The sequence below is a fragment of the Carassius carassius genome, chromosome 32 (genome assembly GCF_963082965.1).
Source record: "Carassius carassius chromosome 32, fCarCar2.1, whole genome shotgun sequence".
In the NCBI taxonomy this organism is placed as follows: Eukaryota; Metazoa; Chordata; class Actinopteri; order Cypriniformes; family Cyprinidae; genus Carassius; species Carassius carassius.
Genome location: NC_081786.1, coordinates 250,055 through 267,920, shown reverse-complemented (window position 1 = coordinate 267,920; position 17,866 = coordinate 250,055). Strand labels below are relative to the sequence as shown.

Below are 17,866 nucleotides of genomic sequence, written 5' to 3'. Positions count from 1 at the left end.
ATCTTTAGGTCACGTCCCAAAACCATTCAAGCTGGCGGTTATCAAGCCTCTTATTAAGAAACCAAAACTAGATCCTAGTGTACTGGCAAATTATAGGCCTATTTCAAATCTTCCATTTATGTCTAAAATATTAGAAAAATTTGTGTCTGCTCAATTGAGCTCCTTCCTGAAAAAAAACAATATCTGTATGAAGAATTTCATCTTAGTGCTGAGTTCGACAACGTAGAAGATTATCCTTTTCCTATTTGGCGCCCAAACTCTGGAATAACCTACCTAACATTGTTCGGGAGGCAGACACACTCTTGCAGTTTAAATCTAGATTAAAGACCCATCTCTTTAACCTGGCATACACATAACATACTAATATGCTTTTATTATCCAAATCCGTTAAAGGATTTTTAGGCTGCATTAATTAGGTAAACCGGAACCAGAAACACTTCCCATAACACCCTATGTACTTGCTACATCATTAGAAGAATGGCATCTACGCTAATATTAGTCTGTTTCTCTCTTGTTCCGAGGTCACCGTGGCCACCAGATCCAGTCTGTGTCCAGATCAGAGGGTCACTGCAGTCACCCGGATCCAGTACGTATCCAGACCAGATGCTGGATCAGCACCTAGAAAGGACCTCTACATCCCTGAAAGACAGCGGAGACCAGGACAACTAGAGCCCCAGATACAGATCCCCTGTAAAGACCTTGTCTCAGAGGAGCACCAGGACAAGACCACAGGAAACAGATGATTCTTCTGCACAATCTGACTTTGCTGCAGCCTGGAATTGAACTACTGGTTTCGTCTGGTTAGAGGAGAACTGGCCCCCCAACTGAGCCTGGTTTCTCCCAAGGTTTTTTTCTCCATTCTGTCACCGATGGAGTTTCGGTTCCTTGCAGCTGTCGCCTCTGGCTTGCTTAGTTGGGGACACTTCATCTACAGCGATATCGTTGACTTGATTGCAAATAAATGCACAGACACTATTTAACTGAACAGAGATGACATCACTGAATCCAATGATGAACTGCCTTTAACTATCATTTTGCATTATTGACACTGTTTTCCTAATGAATGTTGTTCAGTTGCTTTGACGCAATGTATTTTGTTTAAAGCGCTATATAAATAAAGGTGACATGACTTGACTTGACTTCTCTTCAGTTCACTCTTCTCATTTTCTGTAGGGCTCAGGTCAGAGGACTGGAATGGTTATGGCAGAAGCTTGGTTTTGTGCTCAGTGACACATGAGGTTTGTATTTGGGTCATTGCACGGTTGGAAGATCCAAATATGGCCCATTATAAGGTTTCTTACAGAGTCAGTCACTTACTGATTATTTTATGATTCCATGTATCTAAACAAAATGTCCAGGACCTCCAGCAGAAATATAGCGAAAGTCGTGACATTTGCTAAGTATGGTAGCCAATTTGCAGTATTTTTCCTGCTCATCTCTGGTCTGTTCGTACTGAACACTTTTCCAATAGTCTGTTATTCAGGGCAGATAGAACGGCAGATGACTCCAGCAAGACAAGAGGTGGTGGATTGTGCATTTATGTCAACAAAGCTTGGTGTACGAACACTGTCATTGTTGGGAGACACTGCTCAGCTAAACTAGAGTTTCTCATGGTTAAATGTAGACCTTTTTATTGAAGCCATCAGTGAGGACCAACCAATCTGCAGATTAATATTGTTTTCTTTTTTAATCAATAAGAGCTTTTTATATATCTGATGTATCTGGAATCTTGTTTCTGAGTCCAGTCCAGTTTAAGTTGATCTTTCTAGTAATCTGGAAAGAGTGGTGTATTGTTACACCAGTATTTCAGGTATTTACAGGAAATTTCATAATCATTTTTTTTTTTAAATTTCATTTACTGAAAATTTGGATTTCACAAGATGTTTCTTTGGCTGTTTGTGTGTGTGTGTGTGTGTGTGTGTGTGTGTGTGTGTGTGTGTGTGTGTGTGAGCCTACTGTATATATATCTACTACTGGAAGCAGTGAGGGAACAAGACAGACACTTGTGTCACTTGTGAAGACGCACCTCATATCAAGAAGAGATCATCACTTTCTTTATCAGTAAGTATTTCAGAAGCTTGTAAATTTGTACTTAACATTAGTTGTAATAACATTTGAGTTATTTGCATTTATCAGATGCTTTTATCCAAAGCAGCTTACAGTGCATTCAGGTTAAATATTTTTTACATAACACGTGTCCCTGGGAATCGAACCCACAACCTTGCGCTGCTAACACAATGCTTTACCACTGAGCCACAGGAACATGTACGATATACATGTACGGTGCAAAATGGTTTTACAAAAACATTTGAATTAAGACAGTAGTATATATATATATACTCTCTTTCACTGTATCAGTAGGAAATATTCATTTCAGGTTCACCTCATTCATTTGAATAATTATTTTGTAACAATGTAACAATCCAGTGAGATTTTTGTACATTGCTAAAAACAGTTACACATTAGCTTACTTCACAGTTACACAGCAAACTTTAGCTAACTTTTAGCTAAAGCACTTGGGATATTCTGTTGTTTTGATTTTACATTTAAAAATAACTTTACATTTGACTTCTGATATATTAGGAGACCACATTAACATTCTCTGTTTCTAGCTTCAACAGGATGTACTTTGCTCTCTGATATGGTCATTAGACTCTTTTCTGTGCTGGACAGAAAAGAACTGCCGACACATTTATGTTCAAACACCATGTAAAACTGAATTTTGTGTAATAGGTCCCCTTTAATTCACTGATTGCTGTGATTCTACATTGTGAAATTCCAAACACTCCCCCTTCCACAGTCTCTAATTCTCTGAACACATTTCACTCAATATTAATCAATATCCTGTTGTGTTTCTCTTAAGGCCCTCCACTTTGACACAATGAGAATTATGTTCCACTATCTGTATGAGGAGCTCTACAAAGAAGGAGAGTACAAGACTGAAGACGAGAAGAGAAGCCTGCAGCTGGTTAATCGCTTGTACGGAGAACAGACGGTCGATTTTAAAGAAGTGAGTTGGTTGAGAAAACACAGCAAATGGTTAATTTACTTCCTGAAAATGGCAGTAAAGTAATGAACATCACTGAGATGTATGAGTCAGAACACTGATGTTACTGTAATCCATGTTCCCTCTCTTTTACCGACGATGTTAGGATTTCCTAGACGAATGTGAGGAGTGGTGTTTTGCCAGCTTCAGGACTGCTGACTTCAAGACGGATCCTGAAGCGGCGAGAAAAAAGATCAATAGCTGGGTGAAGAATAAGACTTACGGTAAATCAATTAAAGTGTATTTGTTTTCAACTATAAGACTATAGTCTATTAGACCACTTTCTCATGATTTATCACTCTTCTGATTGCTGTTTTTAGGAAAACTGAAGGATTTGTTGGATTCAGAAGAAGTGGAAGAGGTCACAAGACTTGCTCTTATCAGTGCAGTGTTCTTCGAGAAGAAGTGGGCCACCAGCTTCACACCTATGGTCCCCAACAAGGTAACTTTGTCAAGACAATTCAGCTTTGTCTGCTGAAAATTGCTGGATGATCTACATCTATGTGCAGTTCTCAGCTTGTTATTGTGGCAAACAACACTCCTTACTCATTTCATTTTTAGTCCGTTTATTGTCATTCTGGAAATGCTGACATACGAGAGAATAAACTTTGTACAGTGAGTTTATAATTATTATGCAAGGTAATTTTTGGATCATATATTTTTTCCAAGCACATTCTACCAATTCCACATTGATCACATTAATAACTACTATTTATTTTACATTTAATCATTTATAGCCTAAGTGATATTTATAATTGTTCATGAAGGCGGTAAGGGGACAAATGCCTTATATTCAGGTGTGCATAATTATTACGCAGGTTTTCTTTTACAGATAAAACATTTTTTTTTTTTTACTTAGACTGAAAGGTCAAAAAATATTAAATGTCCATGAGAAGGATGCAATACTAATGCAATAGAAGAATTTGCAGAGTTAAGACATGAACATCGGACAGAAAAATTATCATCGGGTCAGGAAAAAACAGATACTTTATAAAGTTTTAACTATGCATATAATTTTATTTATAGATATGATTTAACCAAAAAAGTTTATAAATAAATAAATTCTCGCCATGAAAACATAAATTTTATTATTTGTCTGAAAGAAGAAAGTCATACACACCTAGGATGGCATGAGGGTGAGTAAATCATGGGTTAATTTTCATTTTTGGGTGAACTATCCCTGTAAAGTTATATATTTAATCTTTGATATATTGCATATTCACGTTTATATATCAAAATGTTCTGGGGGCCATAAAAATTTGTGAAAATTATCACAAATGCTGGTGCTTGATGGCAATTAAAAAAATAGTAGTAAAGTGCAAAAATATATAAACAGTATGACGTTAAGCTCATTTATAGAAAACGTACAAGCATACTTGCAGTATAAAACTACTAAGAGTACACTTTAAACTTTCATGAACAAAAATGTGTGTACTTCGTATACTTAAACATGTAGTTGAACTGTGCTTAAGTGTGCTTCACAGCATCACTAATGTCCAATCTGTCTGTGTTTTATGAAGGATATGATGGTTATGATGGGTAAGACGGATAAGCTTCCTCTGGGAACTATCCCACACAGACAAAATAAAAAGCTTCCCACTGAAGCTCAGATTCTGGAGATCCCTTATGAGAATCATCATCTGAGCATGATCATTATACTCCCAAACAACAGTGAAGTAAAGTGTCAGTGAACGGGTGGAAATGAACTAATGTTTGAATGATTTGAACTGAATCATGAGCATAACGTGAGGATGAGATTAGATCAGGTTCAGTGGGCTCATAAAGCTCAATATAAACCTTCTGCTGCGTCTCATTTATGAGGCAGCTTCCTCCGAAGGTCACGTTCATCCCAGACGCACATGACCGACCTTCAACGCTGAAATATGCTTGAAATAAGGTCAGCTGTTGTTTTAACGTTGAAACATGTTTAGTGCTAAATGGTTGAAAAAGGTTAACAAAAACACTTGTAAATCAACAAAAGATTTTTTTATATATGATCTGTATGTTGAATCAACAAATCAATGTCTCAAACAGCATAAAAAATACATTTCTGCCTTTTAAATTATTAATATGAAAATATTTACGATTATTATTATTTTAATAGCATTTTACAATATTTTTGTCACGATACCTGTTCTAAAATCTGAAGGTATATGTTAAATATTATCATCATTAATAAAAATCATTTCGCTGCGTTATCACGCTGAAACAATTCCTATTGGTTGTTTTACTTTATTGCTTTGATCATGATTGGTTGATCTGGCTGTCATCAGGGAACGCACCTTTCTAAATTAAGCAAGTTCGACAGGTGCTCAAACTTCATTGGCTGCCAAAGGACTTGTTTTTTGATATACGTCAGTGTCCTCTAAGACTTTTTTTCACCAAGCACCTCCTCAGAAAATATTTGGCTGACCAACATTAAAATACAGCTGTGTAGTAGGCCTAATTATTCAGCTATCTATGCACAGTTAAAATGTGAGGCAGTTTTATTCCTAATAAGAATATTTAGCCAGAGCTTCGTCATGTCACAGCCGATCACAGACATTCACCCAGGACTCCATTTCCCAAGATTATTTTTTTTGATCATGATAAAGCTGAGGATCCTGGTCTGTCTCACTGTCAGAGTCCTCATAATCCACCAGTGAAGCCATGTGAAGCTCACAAACACACACTACAAGCTGGATTACATCACAACACAAACAACAACATATTACAAAAACATTTTAAACATGTCACCTTTATTTATATAGCGCTTTATACAAAATACATTGCGTCAAAGCAACTGAACAACATTCATTAGGAAAACAGTGTCAATAATGCAAAAATGATAGTTAAAGGCAGTTCATCATTGGATTGAGTTATGTCATCTCTGTTCAGTTAAATAGTGTCTGTGCATTTATTTGCAATCAAGTCAACGATATCGCTGTAGATGAAGTGTCCCCAACTAAGCAAGCCAGAGGCGACAGCGGCAAGGAACCGAAACTCCATCGGTGACAGAATGGAGAAAAAAACCTTGGGAGAAACCAGGCTCAGTTGGGGGGCCAGTTCTCCTCTGACCAGACGAAACCAGTAGTTCAATTCCAGGCTGCAGCAAAGTCAGATTGTGCAGAAGAATCATCTGTTTCCTGTGGTCTTATCCTGGTGCTCCTCTGAGACAAGGTCTTTACAGGGGATCTGTATCTGGGGCTCTAGTTGTCCTGGTCTCCGCTGTCTTTCAGGGATGTAGAGGTCCTTTCTAGGTGCTGATCCAGCATCTGGTCTGGATACGTACTGGATCCGGGTGACTGCAGTGACCCTCTGATCTGGATACAGACTGGATCTGGTGGCCACGGTGACCTCGGAACAAGAGAGAAACAGACTAATATTAGCGTAGATGCCATTCTTCTAATGATGTAGCAAGTACATCGGGTGTTATGGGAAGTGTTCCCGGTTCCAGTCTACCTAATTAATGCAGCCTAAAAATCCTTTAACGGATTTGGATATTAAAAGCATATTAGTATGTTATGTGTATGCCAGGTTAAAGAGATGGGTCTTTAATCTAGATTTAAACTGCAAGAGTGTGTCTGCCTCCCGAACAATGTTAGGTAGGTTATTCCAGAGTTTAGGCGCCAAATAGGAAAAGGATCTGCCACCTGCAGTTGATTTTGATATTCTAGGTATTATCAAATTGCCTGAGTTTTGAGAACGTAGCGGACGTAGAGGATTATAATGTAAAAGGAGCTCATTCAAATACTGAGGTGCTAAACCATTCAGGGCTTTATAAGTAGTAAGCAATATTTTAAAATCTATACGATGTTTGATAGGGAGCCAGTGCAGTGTTGACAGGACCGGGCTAATATGGTCATACTTCCTGGTTCTAGTAAGAACTCTTGCTGCTGCATTTTGGACTAGCTGTAGTTTGTTTACTAAGCGTGCAGAACAACCACCCAATAAAGCATTACAATAATCTAACCTTGAGGTCATAAATGCATGGATTAACATTTCTGCATTTGACATTGAGAGCATAGGCCGTATATTAGATATATTTTTGAGATGGAAAAATGCAGTTTTACAAATGCTAGAAACGTGGCTTTCTAAGGAAAGATTGCGATCAAATAGCACACCTAGGTTCCTAACTGATGACGAAGAATTGACAGAGCAACCATCAAGTCTTAGACAGTGTTCTAGGTTATTACAAGCAGAGTTTTTAGGTCCTATAATTAACACCTCTGTTTTTTCAGAATTTAGCAGTAAGAAATTACTCGTCATCCAGTTTTTTATATCGACTATGTAATCCATTAGTTTTTCAAATTGGTGTGTTTCACCGGGCTGCGAAGAAATATAGAGCAGAGTATCATCAGCATAACAGTGAAAGCTAACACCATGTTTCCTGATGATATCTCCCAAGGGTAACATATAAAGCGTGAAGAGTAGCGGCCCTAGTACTGAGCCTTGAGGTACTCCATACTGTACTTGTGATCGATATGATACATCTTCATTCACTGCTACGAACTGATGGCGGTCATATAAGTACGATTTAAACCATGCTAATGCACTTCCACTGATGCCAACAAAGTGTTCAAGTCTATGCAAAAGAATGTTGTGGTCAATTGTGTCAAATGCAGCACTGGGGATGCAAATGGGGATGCCCATTTTTGAGCTACAAAATCTCAGCCCATTCACTACCACTGCTGAGGACCAGCAGCACATCCTCTTGTACCACTGTTTGAAGAATCGATCTTCCAGAATCTGGCAGTAAGTTTTGGAAGATCACTGTAGTCCATCTATGTAAGACAGACTTTTCAGGATAGGAAATGGATAACAAATTATATCCATAGTTTATACTTACTTTATAACTACTTTATAAAGCAGTTGTTTTTTCTGCCCTTACTGACCCAGTGAGAATTTTTCTGTCCAAGGGTCATGCCTTAATGTGTATCAGTCTCTCCTCTCTTCCTTCTCTGCAAATGTCTTCACGGCTAAAACATCCTACTACCACAACAAAATTAACAGCTGTTGTGACTCTCGGACACTCTTTAAGACTTTCTCTTCTCTTCTTAATCCGCCGCCACCACCTCCTCCATCGACTCTTACAGCGGACAACTTTGCAGTTTTCTTCACAAATAAGACGAGATCCATCAGTGACCAATTCTCCACACCGCAGACTGAGGACAACTTCACAATGACCAACGCACACTCTTTCTCCTCCTTCTCCCCACTCTCAGAAATGGACGTCTCCAAACTTCTCCTGTCCAATCATCCTACTACTTGTCCACTTGCTCTCGGTTACTGAAGCCCTGCGACTAGCAAGAGCAGCTTCAAAATCCTTGGTACTCATCTTACTGGACCTGTCTGCTGCTTCTGACACCATTAATCACCAGATTCTCCTGTCCACCCTCAGAAGGATGGGCATCTCTGGAACCGCACTCCTGTGGGTTAAGTCCTACCTCTCTGACAGATCCTTCAGTGTGTCTTGGAGGGGTGATGTTTCAAAGTCAAACCACCTTGCTACTGGGGTTCCTCAAGGCTCAGTACTTGGACCGCTTCTCTTCTCCATCTACATGACATCAGTTTTATTGCGTAAAACATTTATTGTTATTTACGTTTTTCCATTTATATAACATGTATACTTGCTATATACGTAATACTGCTTTTTCAATAATACAATATATACAACCACTCAAAGTTTGGGATCAGTAAGATTTTTAATGTTTTTAAAAAAAGTAAATTTTGCTCATCAAGGCTGTGTTCATTTGATCAAAAATACAGAAAAATATGTGAATATTTTGAAATATTATAACGATGTAAAACAATGTTCTTCTATATTAACATACATTAAAGTGTAATTTATTTCTGTGATGTGCATTTGTGCATTTCAACATGCTTGAAATATAAAATATTGCACAATAAAACAAAGTGGAAGTCTCTCTGCTTAAGAAGTGCACATCTGTCCCTGTAACATCCAGACAAGAGTCAAGTTACAGCTGTGTTATATCTGCCTAATACTGCATTTAATACAGACAGGCTGTTTAATATAGGATGTGTGTGTGTCTGTGTGTGTTATAAACATGAAATATCCAATAGTTGAATAATGTAGTTTGTAGTTTGTCTAAAAGTTCCTCACGGACCATAGACTGTATAATACACTTTTAGTCATACTTTGTTCTACTTTGATAAGATTAATACAAATACGGTGTTTAAAGTAGGATGTGTGCTTTATAAACATAAAAATATCTAATGGGGACTCTTAGTTTGTCTGTAAGTTCTTTTTTTTTTTTTTTTTTTTTTTTTTTTTTTTTTTTTTTATTCAATTTTGAAAGTAACAATGACAATTTACATCAAACATAAGACAAACATACATTGGGGAAAACGTATAACAGATCTTACATTAGAAAGAATAAGAGTTAAATTCTACAAATAATTTTTTTCAACAAAAGAGATGTTTTTATGCATTTCTTATTTCTAGTGATTGAATTCAATGAGTCATGGAATATTTTAAGATCTTTACAAAAAAAATTAAAGGAGGGTGTTATAGACATTACTTTAGCTTTATGTATATGAAACTTCCCAAGAAGAATTATTAACTTTAATGTGTTATCAATTATATTTGAACCAGTATTACAGTCCAAGAAGAAGATCATAGCCTCATCTATTCTGATTATTTTGTAGAATGTATCAAAAACCATCATAGATACCTGCTTCCAAAAGTCTTCAGAGTGTTTACATTTATAAAATAAGTGTATAAGCGTTTCAGATTCAAGATTACAAAAACAACATTGTGGCGAGAAGTCTTTTATAAATTTACTAAGAAATACATTACACGGATAATACCTGTGTAATATTTTAAAATGAGTTTCCTTAACCTTATTTGGCAGTAAAAATGCATTACTTGCTGACCAGATTATCTCAATTGAAGGTATAGAAGAAAAATGTTGTTTCCATTTCAGAATTGTTTTAGGGTAACAGCTGATATCTTGATTAAGACACTTTCTGATGTAAGAGTTATTACACTTCATATCCAAAATATGAACACCCCCAATAACAAGTTTAGGGGTTTGCCGTAACACTGGGTTGTAGCTGAGATGCGCTTTCACAAGCTGAAGCAATTTAATGGAGATGTTTTTAACAACCACATTGTAATCTCTGCATGTAGATTCAACCCCTGAGAGAGCAAGAAATTGTTGATAAGTATATATCTCACCATTACAATTTAGTAAGTCAGAAATAAAAATAATTCCTTTATCAAACCATTCTTTTTTATATATACTTTTCCTTTTAGATAATATATGTTGGTTATTCCATATTATACACTTGTGAGGGGAGAAATTGTGTTTAAAGGCTATTTTCCATGCATCTAGTGATTGCTTGTGAAAATTAGATAATTTGATGGGAAGTTTACTACATTTGAAGTCACATGATAATAAAAAGTTTAACCCACCACACTTTTCAAAAAACAAATTGGGGATATAAAACCATATAGAATCATTATGGGCCAAGCAATGTTTCAACCAATTGATTTTAAAAATGGTATTAAGAGTACTGAAATCAAGAACATTAAGCCCACCCTCTGAAAGAGTTCTGATAATCGTTTTTCTTTTTATATATTCAGTCTTATTTTTCCAAATGAATTTAAATATGGCCCTATCAATATCGGAGCACATTTTAGAATTTACGTACAATGAGAGAGCCGGGTATACCAGCCTCGAAATTCCCTCAGCCTTGGAAAGCAGAACACGTCCATGGATAGACAGGTTTCTCTGAGACCAGCAATTAAAAACCATCTTTGCTTTATGTAAACACGTAGAAAAATTATTTTCAAGTCTTTCATGTGGACATTTATTGATTATAATGCCAAGATACCTAACCTTTTCTTTTACCTTAATTCCACATATGTCTGGGATAGCAGAAGGGTGAATTGTCATAATCTCAGATTTATTCTGATTAACAGAAAGGCCAGAGGCATGTGAAAAAAGTTTTAAAGCCTCTAATATAATGGGGACTTGACTTTTATCCTTCAGGAAGATGCATGTATCATCTGCCAGTTGACTGGTTAAAATAGTGCGGTCTGCTATTTGGATGCCTTCAATTTTCGAACAGTTCACTACATAAAGATTAAGAAGCTCTGCAACCAACAGAAACAAAAAAGGAGAAATAGGGCAGCCTTGCCTGATGCCTCTCTCAATGACAAACCGTGGTGAAGTCCCACTAGACAAGGATACATTACTATTGATGTCTTTATACAGAGTCTGTACAGTTTTCACAAATTTTGGACCAAAGCCAAATCGTCTTAAGGCATCATACATAAAGGCATGCTCTACTGTATCAAATGCCTTGTAGAAATCTAAGAACAAGATTAGTGCATCATCATTAACCAACTCAGAGTAATCTAAAAGATCCAAAACAAGACGAATATTATTTGAAATGTGTCGACCTTTCATGAAGCCAGATTGTGTGAGAGAGATAACTTCTTCTAAGCTGTCTGTAAGTTCTTCACGGACACGGATTTTAAACGAGACTTTTATTTTGTGCGGAAGTTCCTCATAGATTCGCGCTTCCGGTGTTCACTGTCTGATGTTTCAAATCAAACACCGCGCGACAGACACGAATATTAATCATGTAAACAAGAACAAATAGTCATAAAAACCTGTTTAAACTAATATGTGAAGACTTATGTTATGATATGGACGTGACGGATGAGTATTTACTGCGAACTTTGACAGGACAGATGATGTTATATCAGTTATTCCTCGTTTAATGTGAGTTTATGGATCATTTCGATTATTATGATGCTTTATTTTTAATTATGGTAATATAAATGACAATAAACTCCAGATACATTTGGGGTTTTATTTGCTGTAGAAATCGTAGCTTCACATGTTTAATAGAACAGTCAGAGATAGCTCTGTTGTAACAATATTCAAAAATTATGTTTTTTCATTGTGCATTAATTTGGTTATTTTGATAAGACAAAAAAATACACTAACAACAAAACAAAATAAAAACAAATAAACTCTTCATATATATCTATATCAGACCGATATGTGTAGTATTTCCCCTGTTCAATAACAGCTGAACTCTGAGTTTGACGTTTGTTAATTAGATGATTCTTGTTTTTTTAAGGGTTGTTTTTGTAATATGTTGTTGTTTGTGTTGTGATGTAATCCAGCTTGTAGTGTGTGTTTGTGAGTTTCTCATGGCTTCACTGGTGGATTATGAGGACTCTGACAGTGAGACAGACCAGGATCCTCAGCTTTATCATGATGAAGGCCTCATCATCAGCTCCTCTTCATCTTCTTCATCATCATCATCACGTGTGTCAGCAGCACAGTCTGGTTCCTCCGGCTCCGTGAAGAGAGTCCTGCAGGGTTCTGCGCTGAGGCCGTATGTTCCTAAGAGACAGAGACTAGAGACCGCAGTGGTTCAGACTGAAGAACCGGCTCCGTCTGTATCTGATGGGTCTCTGCTGCTGTCTCAGGTGTCCGAGAGGGTCCGGCCGTTTCTGGGCCGAAGGCAGGGTCCGGTCCAGCTGCCCAGACGCATGCAGAGCCGCATCGAGGCCCATCAGGGTCCAGTGAACACACTGCAGTGGAGTCCAGTGGATCATCTCAGTCATCTGCTGCTGTCCGCATCCATGGACAGAACCTTCAAGGTGAGACTAACCTAACCTAAACTAACCTGTAGCCTAACCCTGACCTGACCAGCTGTTACCTGTACAAATATTGTACATGTGTGATGTTTAACCCTATTACAGGGTTTCTGCAGGTCTTTAAAAGTCTTGATTCACCTTTACACAAATAAAGGCCTGAAAAGCTCTTAAATTGGAGCTGAAAATCTTACATTCATAAAGTCGTGGCATTAAATGTAGCATGCACTGATTAATTAATATCTTCCTCAGCATTTCTGTCTAATGTCTAAACATCCTTAAATCCAGATATATTTACTGGAGATTCAGGATGATCATGAAGTCTTGTTTCTGAGAAACTGAACAAAATGAAGTGAGTTTTGATTAAAATAAGATCAAATATCTGTCAGTGGGGTGTGAAAACTTTACTCTTTGAGTCCATTGGCAGGAATTTGTTTTCTTAATTTAATCATAATCTCACTTCATTATGATCAATTTCTCAGAAAACAAGAAATCCATTTTTTTTACTATTTAATCTATTATTTATTTTTAATAAATATTTAATTTTAACTCATTTATTAAGATAACTGGATCTTTTCAGTGATTGGTCAGTGCTTTTAAACTCCGCCCCTCACACTCATCTGAGAGCCACGCCCACATCTCAACGTCCAATCAGTAACCAATGCACAGTTAAACCATGCCTACATTATTATTATTTTTTCAGTTCTATCACACATTACAGATTCAGATATACCTTGAACACCGAGTGCTGGAGGTTTAATTCGTGTGAGAACTAGTAGTGATGATTAACCTAAACCGCACTAATGAATATAAATCAGTGTGCAGTGACGGATGAAAGAACATCACGGTGCTGCTGTCAAGGACCTGAATGAGAATGAATGAGCCGAGTAGATTACTATGCAGAAAGACTGAATATGTTTTATTGTAACGTAATCGCTCGGGTGTGAGAGACGTGATCCTCAGGAACATGCGTGTGTTTGGGGAAGGTGTTTCTCATGTACACTCAGGGTCTCAGGAGCCGCTCCATCTCTGCTGTGTTATAATGTGTGTCGAGACCCAGACAGGAAAGCTGACGACACACACGCTGAGCTCCATTCGTCATCATCCGCCGTTCAGATATTCGTGAGGCACAGTGTGTGTGTGTGTGTGTGTGTGTGATGATGGAGTGAGGGAAGGGTCTCTGTGGAAGCTCAGAGGAGCGCAGCTTCATCAGCTCTGTTCCTGACTCCTCTGCTCCTCATCTAGTGTTCACAATTATACATTTCTCTTTTATGACAAAAATCATTAGGATGTTAAGTAAAGATCCTGTTGCATTAAGATATCTAGTAAATGTCCTACCGTAAATATATCAAAACTTAATATATGATTAGTAATATGCATTGCTAAGAGCTTCACCTGACTGTCTGTGTTTCAGGTGTGGGATGGTGTTGGCGAGGGGCGGTGCTTACAGACTTACTCCGCCCACCGTGGCTCTGTGCGAGATGCCTGTTGGCTGTCCTGTGGGCGACGCCTCCTCTCAGGCTCGTTCGACGGCAGCGCAGCGGTCACTGACGTGGAGACCGGTCAGTTCACCTTCACTCTTGAGAATATGAGCTGAGAGTGGATCGTATGCCGACACAGAAGACTGATCTGTACATGATTCAGAGAACCTCACACGAGGAACTGAATCAGATCATCTTCTGTTGATTCATTGTGTTTCCTGTGCACTTTATCTGCTCATGACACACGTTTCTTAGCGCTGTGCTAATTACATTTCTTAATTAGAAACACTGAGGATGAGGATTCTAACATCAGCTTGTGTTTGACGAGACACATTCTCACCGTTCAGAGAGAAACTAATAATGAGTCCTGCTCCTCTACGATCACATGATCATATGCAAATCCTCTCATTAATATGCATGTGCTGGTTCATCATCATATGATGTTAATTATCAGCTATTGAAGAAATTCACCCATCGTGCTGAGTTTTTACTGGTTCATTCTCAAACACATAGACGTACATCTGAAGGAATCGACACAGAAAATGAAACAAATATCTGTTAATGTATGAAAACTTGATTTGCCTTTTAATTAAGTTGATTCATTTCACAGAAAACATAACTTAATTTTTCATACTCTTCTCAAGTAAATGTATCTTGATTTATGAATCTTTAGATTTTGCATGACACAAAAACAAAGAATACTGCTTAATGAAATGGAAGTCTATTGGAAGTATTTTCACTGTTGTTAATTAAACTGGGCTGGTCTCTAGATAAAGAAAATATTGATACATTATTGTTTTCTCTTTTGATTTATTCCTTCTTTACTCGCTCTTAAGCATAAACATCAAGCCATATTAAACCGCTTCAGTTATGCCAGTGACCTATATTAATCAGCAGATGAATAGTTTATTCTGATTATTAATAATGCATGCAAGTCTTTATTGAACATCTGTGTCTTTCTTGTGATGAAAATGTGATTTAATAACCAAAAACACATGACGAAAATATTTGAATCATGGGTTTAATGGAGCTGAAGGAGAATATAAATCACTTGATGTGAATCATTTCTGACCCCGGAGCACAGTGTGACATGACACTGATTGATTGATTGATTGATTGGCTGACCGACTGATTGACAGATTGATTGACTGATTGATTGATTGATTGACCGATGTTTCTCAGGTCAGACGATCTCCCGGATGGAGAATGGATTTAAGCTGTGCTGTGTCGCCCCGCGTCCCTCTGACCCTGAGGTGTTTCTGTGCGGAGGCTTCAGTCCAGAGGTCAGAGCCTGGGACGCTCGCTGCTGTAAGGTCAGTCTGATTCAAAGCCTTCCCATGATCCTCTGCGCTCCGTGTCTCAGCGCTTCTGTGTGTGTGTCCAGATGCTGCGGGTCTATAAGGCGGCGGTTCAGCAGACGCTGGACGTCTTGTTCCTGAGCGGCGGGAGAGAGTTCATCAGCAGCACTGATGCGGTCAGCCGAGACTCTGCTGACCGGACGCTCATCGCCTGGGACTTTGAGACGACCGCCAGACTCTCCAACCAGATCTTCCACGTAAGACACGAGCTGCTCGAGGCGGCTTAAACACTCCTAGAGTCACCCTTACACCAAATGGGACCTTCACATTAGGGCTGTCAGAATGGCTGAAAAACTAAATTACAAATTTGAAATATACAAAAACAATAAAAACATAAAACAAATTTAAAACATTTTATATAAAGTGTATCCCTTGTATCCTGACACATATGGTGTGTGTGTGTGCTGTAGGAGCGCTTCACCTGTCCGTGTCTGGGGTGTCACCCGCTGGAGAGCAGTTTCGTGGCTCAGACTAACGGTGGATACATCGCTCTGTTCTCCGCACAGAGACCCTACAGGATCAACAAGAGACGCCGCTTCGAAGGACACAAGGTCACATGATGGAGTTACACTGACATATAAAAGAGTCATGACATGAGAAGTCTTCTTTTGGCACTCTAGAGGTCTTTGTGTCCTGCAGGATTCATAGCTTAAAACATCCTCCTCTTTATAAACAAAGCATTTCTTAAATCAAGCTCCAGAAACGGCTCGTTTGGATCTGGATCATTATGCTTTGTCTGGAAAGTGTGGTTTTATTTTTGATCATGTTGTCAAAACATGCAAAAGCCGGTGTTGATGATGTTTCCTGTTGAGTGACGTTAGCCAATCATAACAGAAGATGATTACTGACAGCCTTATAGGACACGCCCCTTAAAACAACCCCTGTTTAGACAGAGCGTCAATTCCGGCAGGAAGTCACACCAAGAAACACGAGACAATCCGGTCAATTGTCAAAATATAAGCAATTTTCTAATTAAAATACCGCGAGTGACAAATGCGATCATATTTGTGTATCTAAACAGACTAGAAAAATGAAAAAAAAAAAAAAACACACACGCACGCACATGGTTAACTTCATAACTTCTTGGTTACAGAAACATGGTGTATTCATTTTATGAGGTTATTAACTTATTACTCATGATGTGCTCTGAATAAACAACAACTGAGCAAGCGCTTGTCGACCGCCGTGGAGAATACGCGTCTGGTGTGAACAAGCATGCGCCGCACCGTGCGGGATTTTCCGTTCCGCGCCGCTTCGGCGTCTGGTGTGAACCAGGCCTAGGGATTGATGGTCATTTTTCCACACATTTGTTTTTTGTTTTATGCGAAAAACTTTATAAATAAACCTCTAGGAACATGTTAAAATAATTAAAACATCCTTGTCATGACCGCTTTAACTCCAGCTGCAGCTCCAGGGAAGATCGTGACTGATTTAATAATCATGTTGTTGTGGTTTTCAGGTGGAGGGTTTTGCAGTGCATTGTGGGTTCTCTGCAGACGGCAGTGTTCTGGTCTCTGGTAGTTCTACAGGTTCTGTGCACTTCTATGACTTCCAGAGCTCACGTCCCCTGAGCACGCTTCACGCTCACCAACACGCCTGCGTCTGCGCCGCGCTGCATCCCATAATTCCCGGCCTCACGGCCACGTGTGATTGGACGGGAGAGATCAAGATCTGGAGCTGATTGATCATGTTACCATGGACACCAAACTCCAATCCATTTGAAGCTTCTCCTCAGTGAGGATTATGGGTAATCAGAACAAATCATTTTATGATGTTAAACTATAAAATCCTCTGAATGTTACATGGTTTCTTGTTTGTTTACTTTTATACTTTACACACACGTGTGTGTGTGTGTGTGTGTGTGTGTGTGTGTGTCCTTAAAACAGATAATTCTTCTATCCACTAGCAGTCAAAAGTTTCTGAACCGTAAGATTTTAAATGTTTTTGAAAGAAGTCAATTAGAAATCATTCTAATATGATGATTTACTGCTGTGTGTTGTGTTCCCCGAAGAAACTAGCATTTGCTCATGAAACAATGCTTTATTCTGATGGATGTAAATGGCACATATGTTGAACTGTATGAAGAAGACCTTCATCTGACCTCGTCCTGCTCTGTAGTCCATCAGAAGGACGATTAAGAGCGCTCTGTTCTCTCTGTGATTAACACTACAGTACATGGAGCATGTCTTTAAACAGACTCTGTCAGCAATAAAACCAGCGCATTTCTCTCTGCCTTCTTCAAACGTAGCAGAGAGTTTATATTCAAATTAATCCCGACTGGCCTCCGGCAGAAAGACTGAGAGAAACTGATGGATCTTAAACCTGTGACTGCAGAATGAAAATGGAAAGGATTCGCTGT

At 38.4% G+C, this 17,866-nt stretch overlaps 2 protein-coding genes across 2 annotated transcripts; both read left to right on the top strand.

Moving 5' to 3' along the window:
* The first annotated feature begins 2,825 nt into the window (after nt 1-2,825).
* LOC132113338 (leukocyte elastase inhibitor-like) lies at nt 2,826-4,737 on the top strand. Its single transcript, XM_059521135.1, has 4 exons — nt 2,826-3,010; nt 3,153-3,270; nt 3,367-3,488; nt 4,567-4,737. Exons 1-4 carry the CDS (start codon nt 2,882-2,884, stop codon nt 4,735-4,737), a joined length of 540 nt encoding a protein of 179 aa, XP_059377118.1. The 5' UTR covers nt 2,826-2,881.
* Nucleotides 4,738-11,561: 6,824 nt separating this feature from the next.
* Nucleotides 11,562-17,375, top strand: wdr25 (WD repeat domain 25). Its single transcript, XM_059520947.1, has 7 exons — nt 11,562-11,781; nt 12,192-12,674; nt 14,083-14,230; nt 15,332-15,462; nt 15,534-15,704; nt 15,918-16,058; nt 16,967-17,375. Exons 2-7 carry the CDS (start codon nt 12,219-12,221, stop codon nt 17,186-17,188), a joined length of 1,269 nt encoding a protein of 422 aa, XP_059376930.1. The 5' UTR covers nt 11,562-11,781; nt 12,192-12,218; the 3' UTR covers nt 17,189-17,375.
* Nucleotides 17,376-17,866: the final 491 nt, after the last annotated feature.

Bases quoted from the DNA above. Each gene is read 5' to 3' on its own strand.
- LOC132113338 (XM_059521135.1), top strand. From the start codon at position 2,882: ATGAGAATTATGTTCCACTATCTGTATGAGGAGCTCTACAAAGAAGGA. The intron at 3,011-3,152 runs GTGAGTTGGTTG...CGACGATGTTAG, and splicing joins AGACGGTCGATTTTAAAGAA to GATTTCCTAGACGAATGTGA. The intron at 3,489-4,566 runs GTAACTTTGTCA...TGTTTTATGAAG, and splicing joins CACCTATGGTCCCCAACAAG to GATATGATGGTTATGATGGG.
- wdr25 (XM_059520947.1), top strand. From the start codon at position 12,219: ATGGCTTCACTGGTGGATTATGAGGACTCTGACAGTGAGACAGACCAG. The intron at 12,675-14,082 runs GTGAGACTAACC...TCTGTGTTTCAG, and splicing joins CCATGGACAGAACCTTCAAG to GTGTGGGATGGTGTTGGCGA. The intron at 15,705-15,917 runs GTAAGACACGAG...TGTGTGCTGTAG, and splicing joins TCTCCAACCAGATCTTCCAC to GAGCGCTTCACCTGTCCGTG.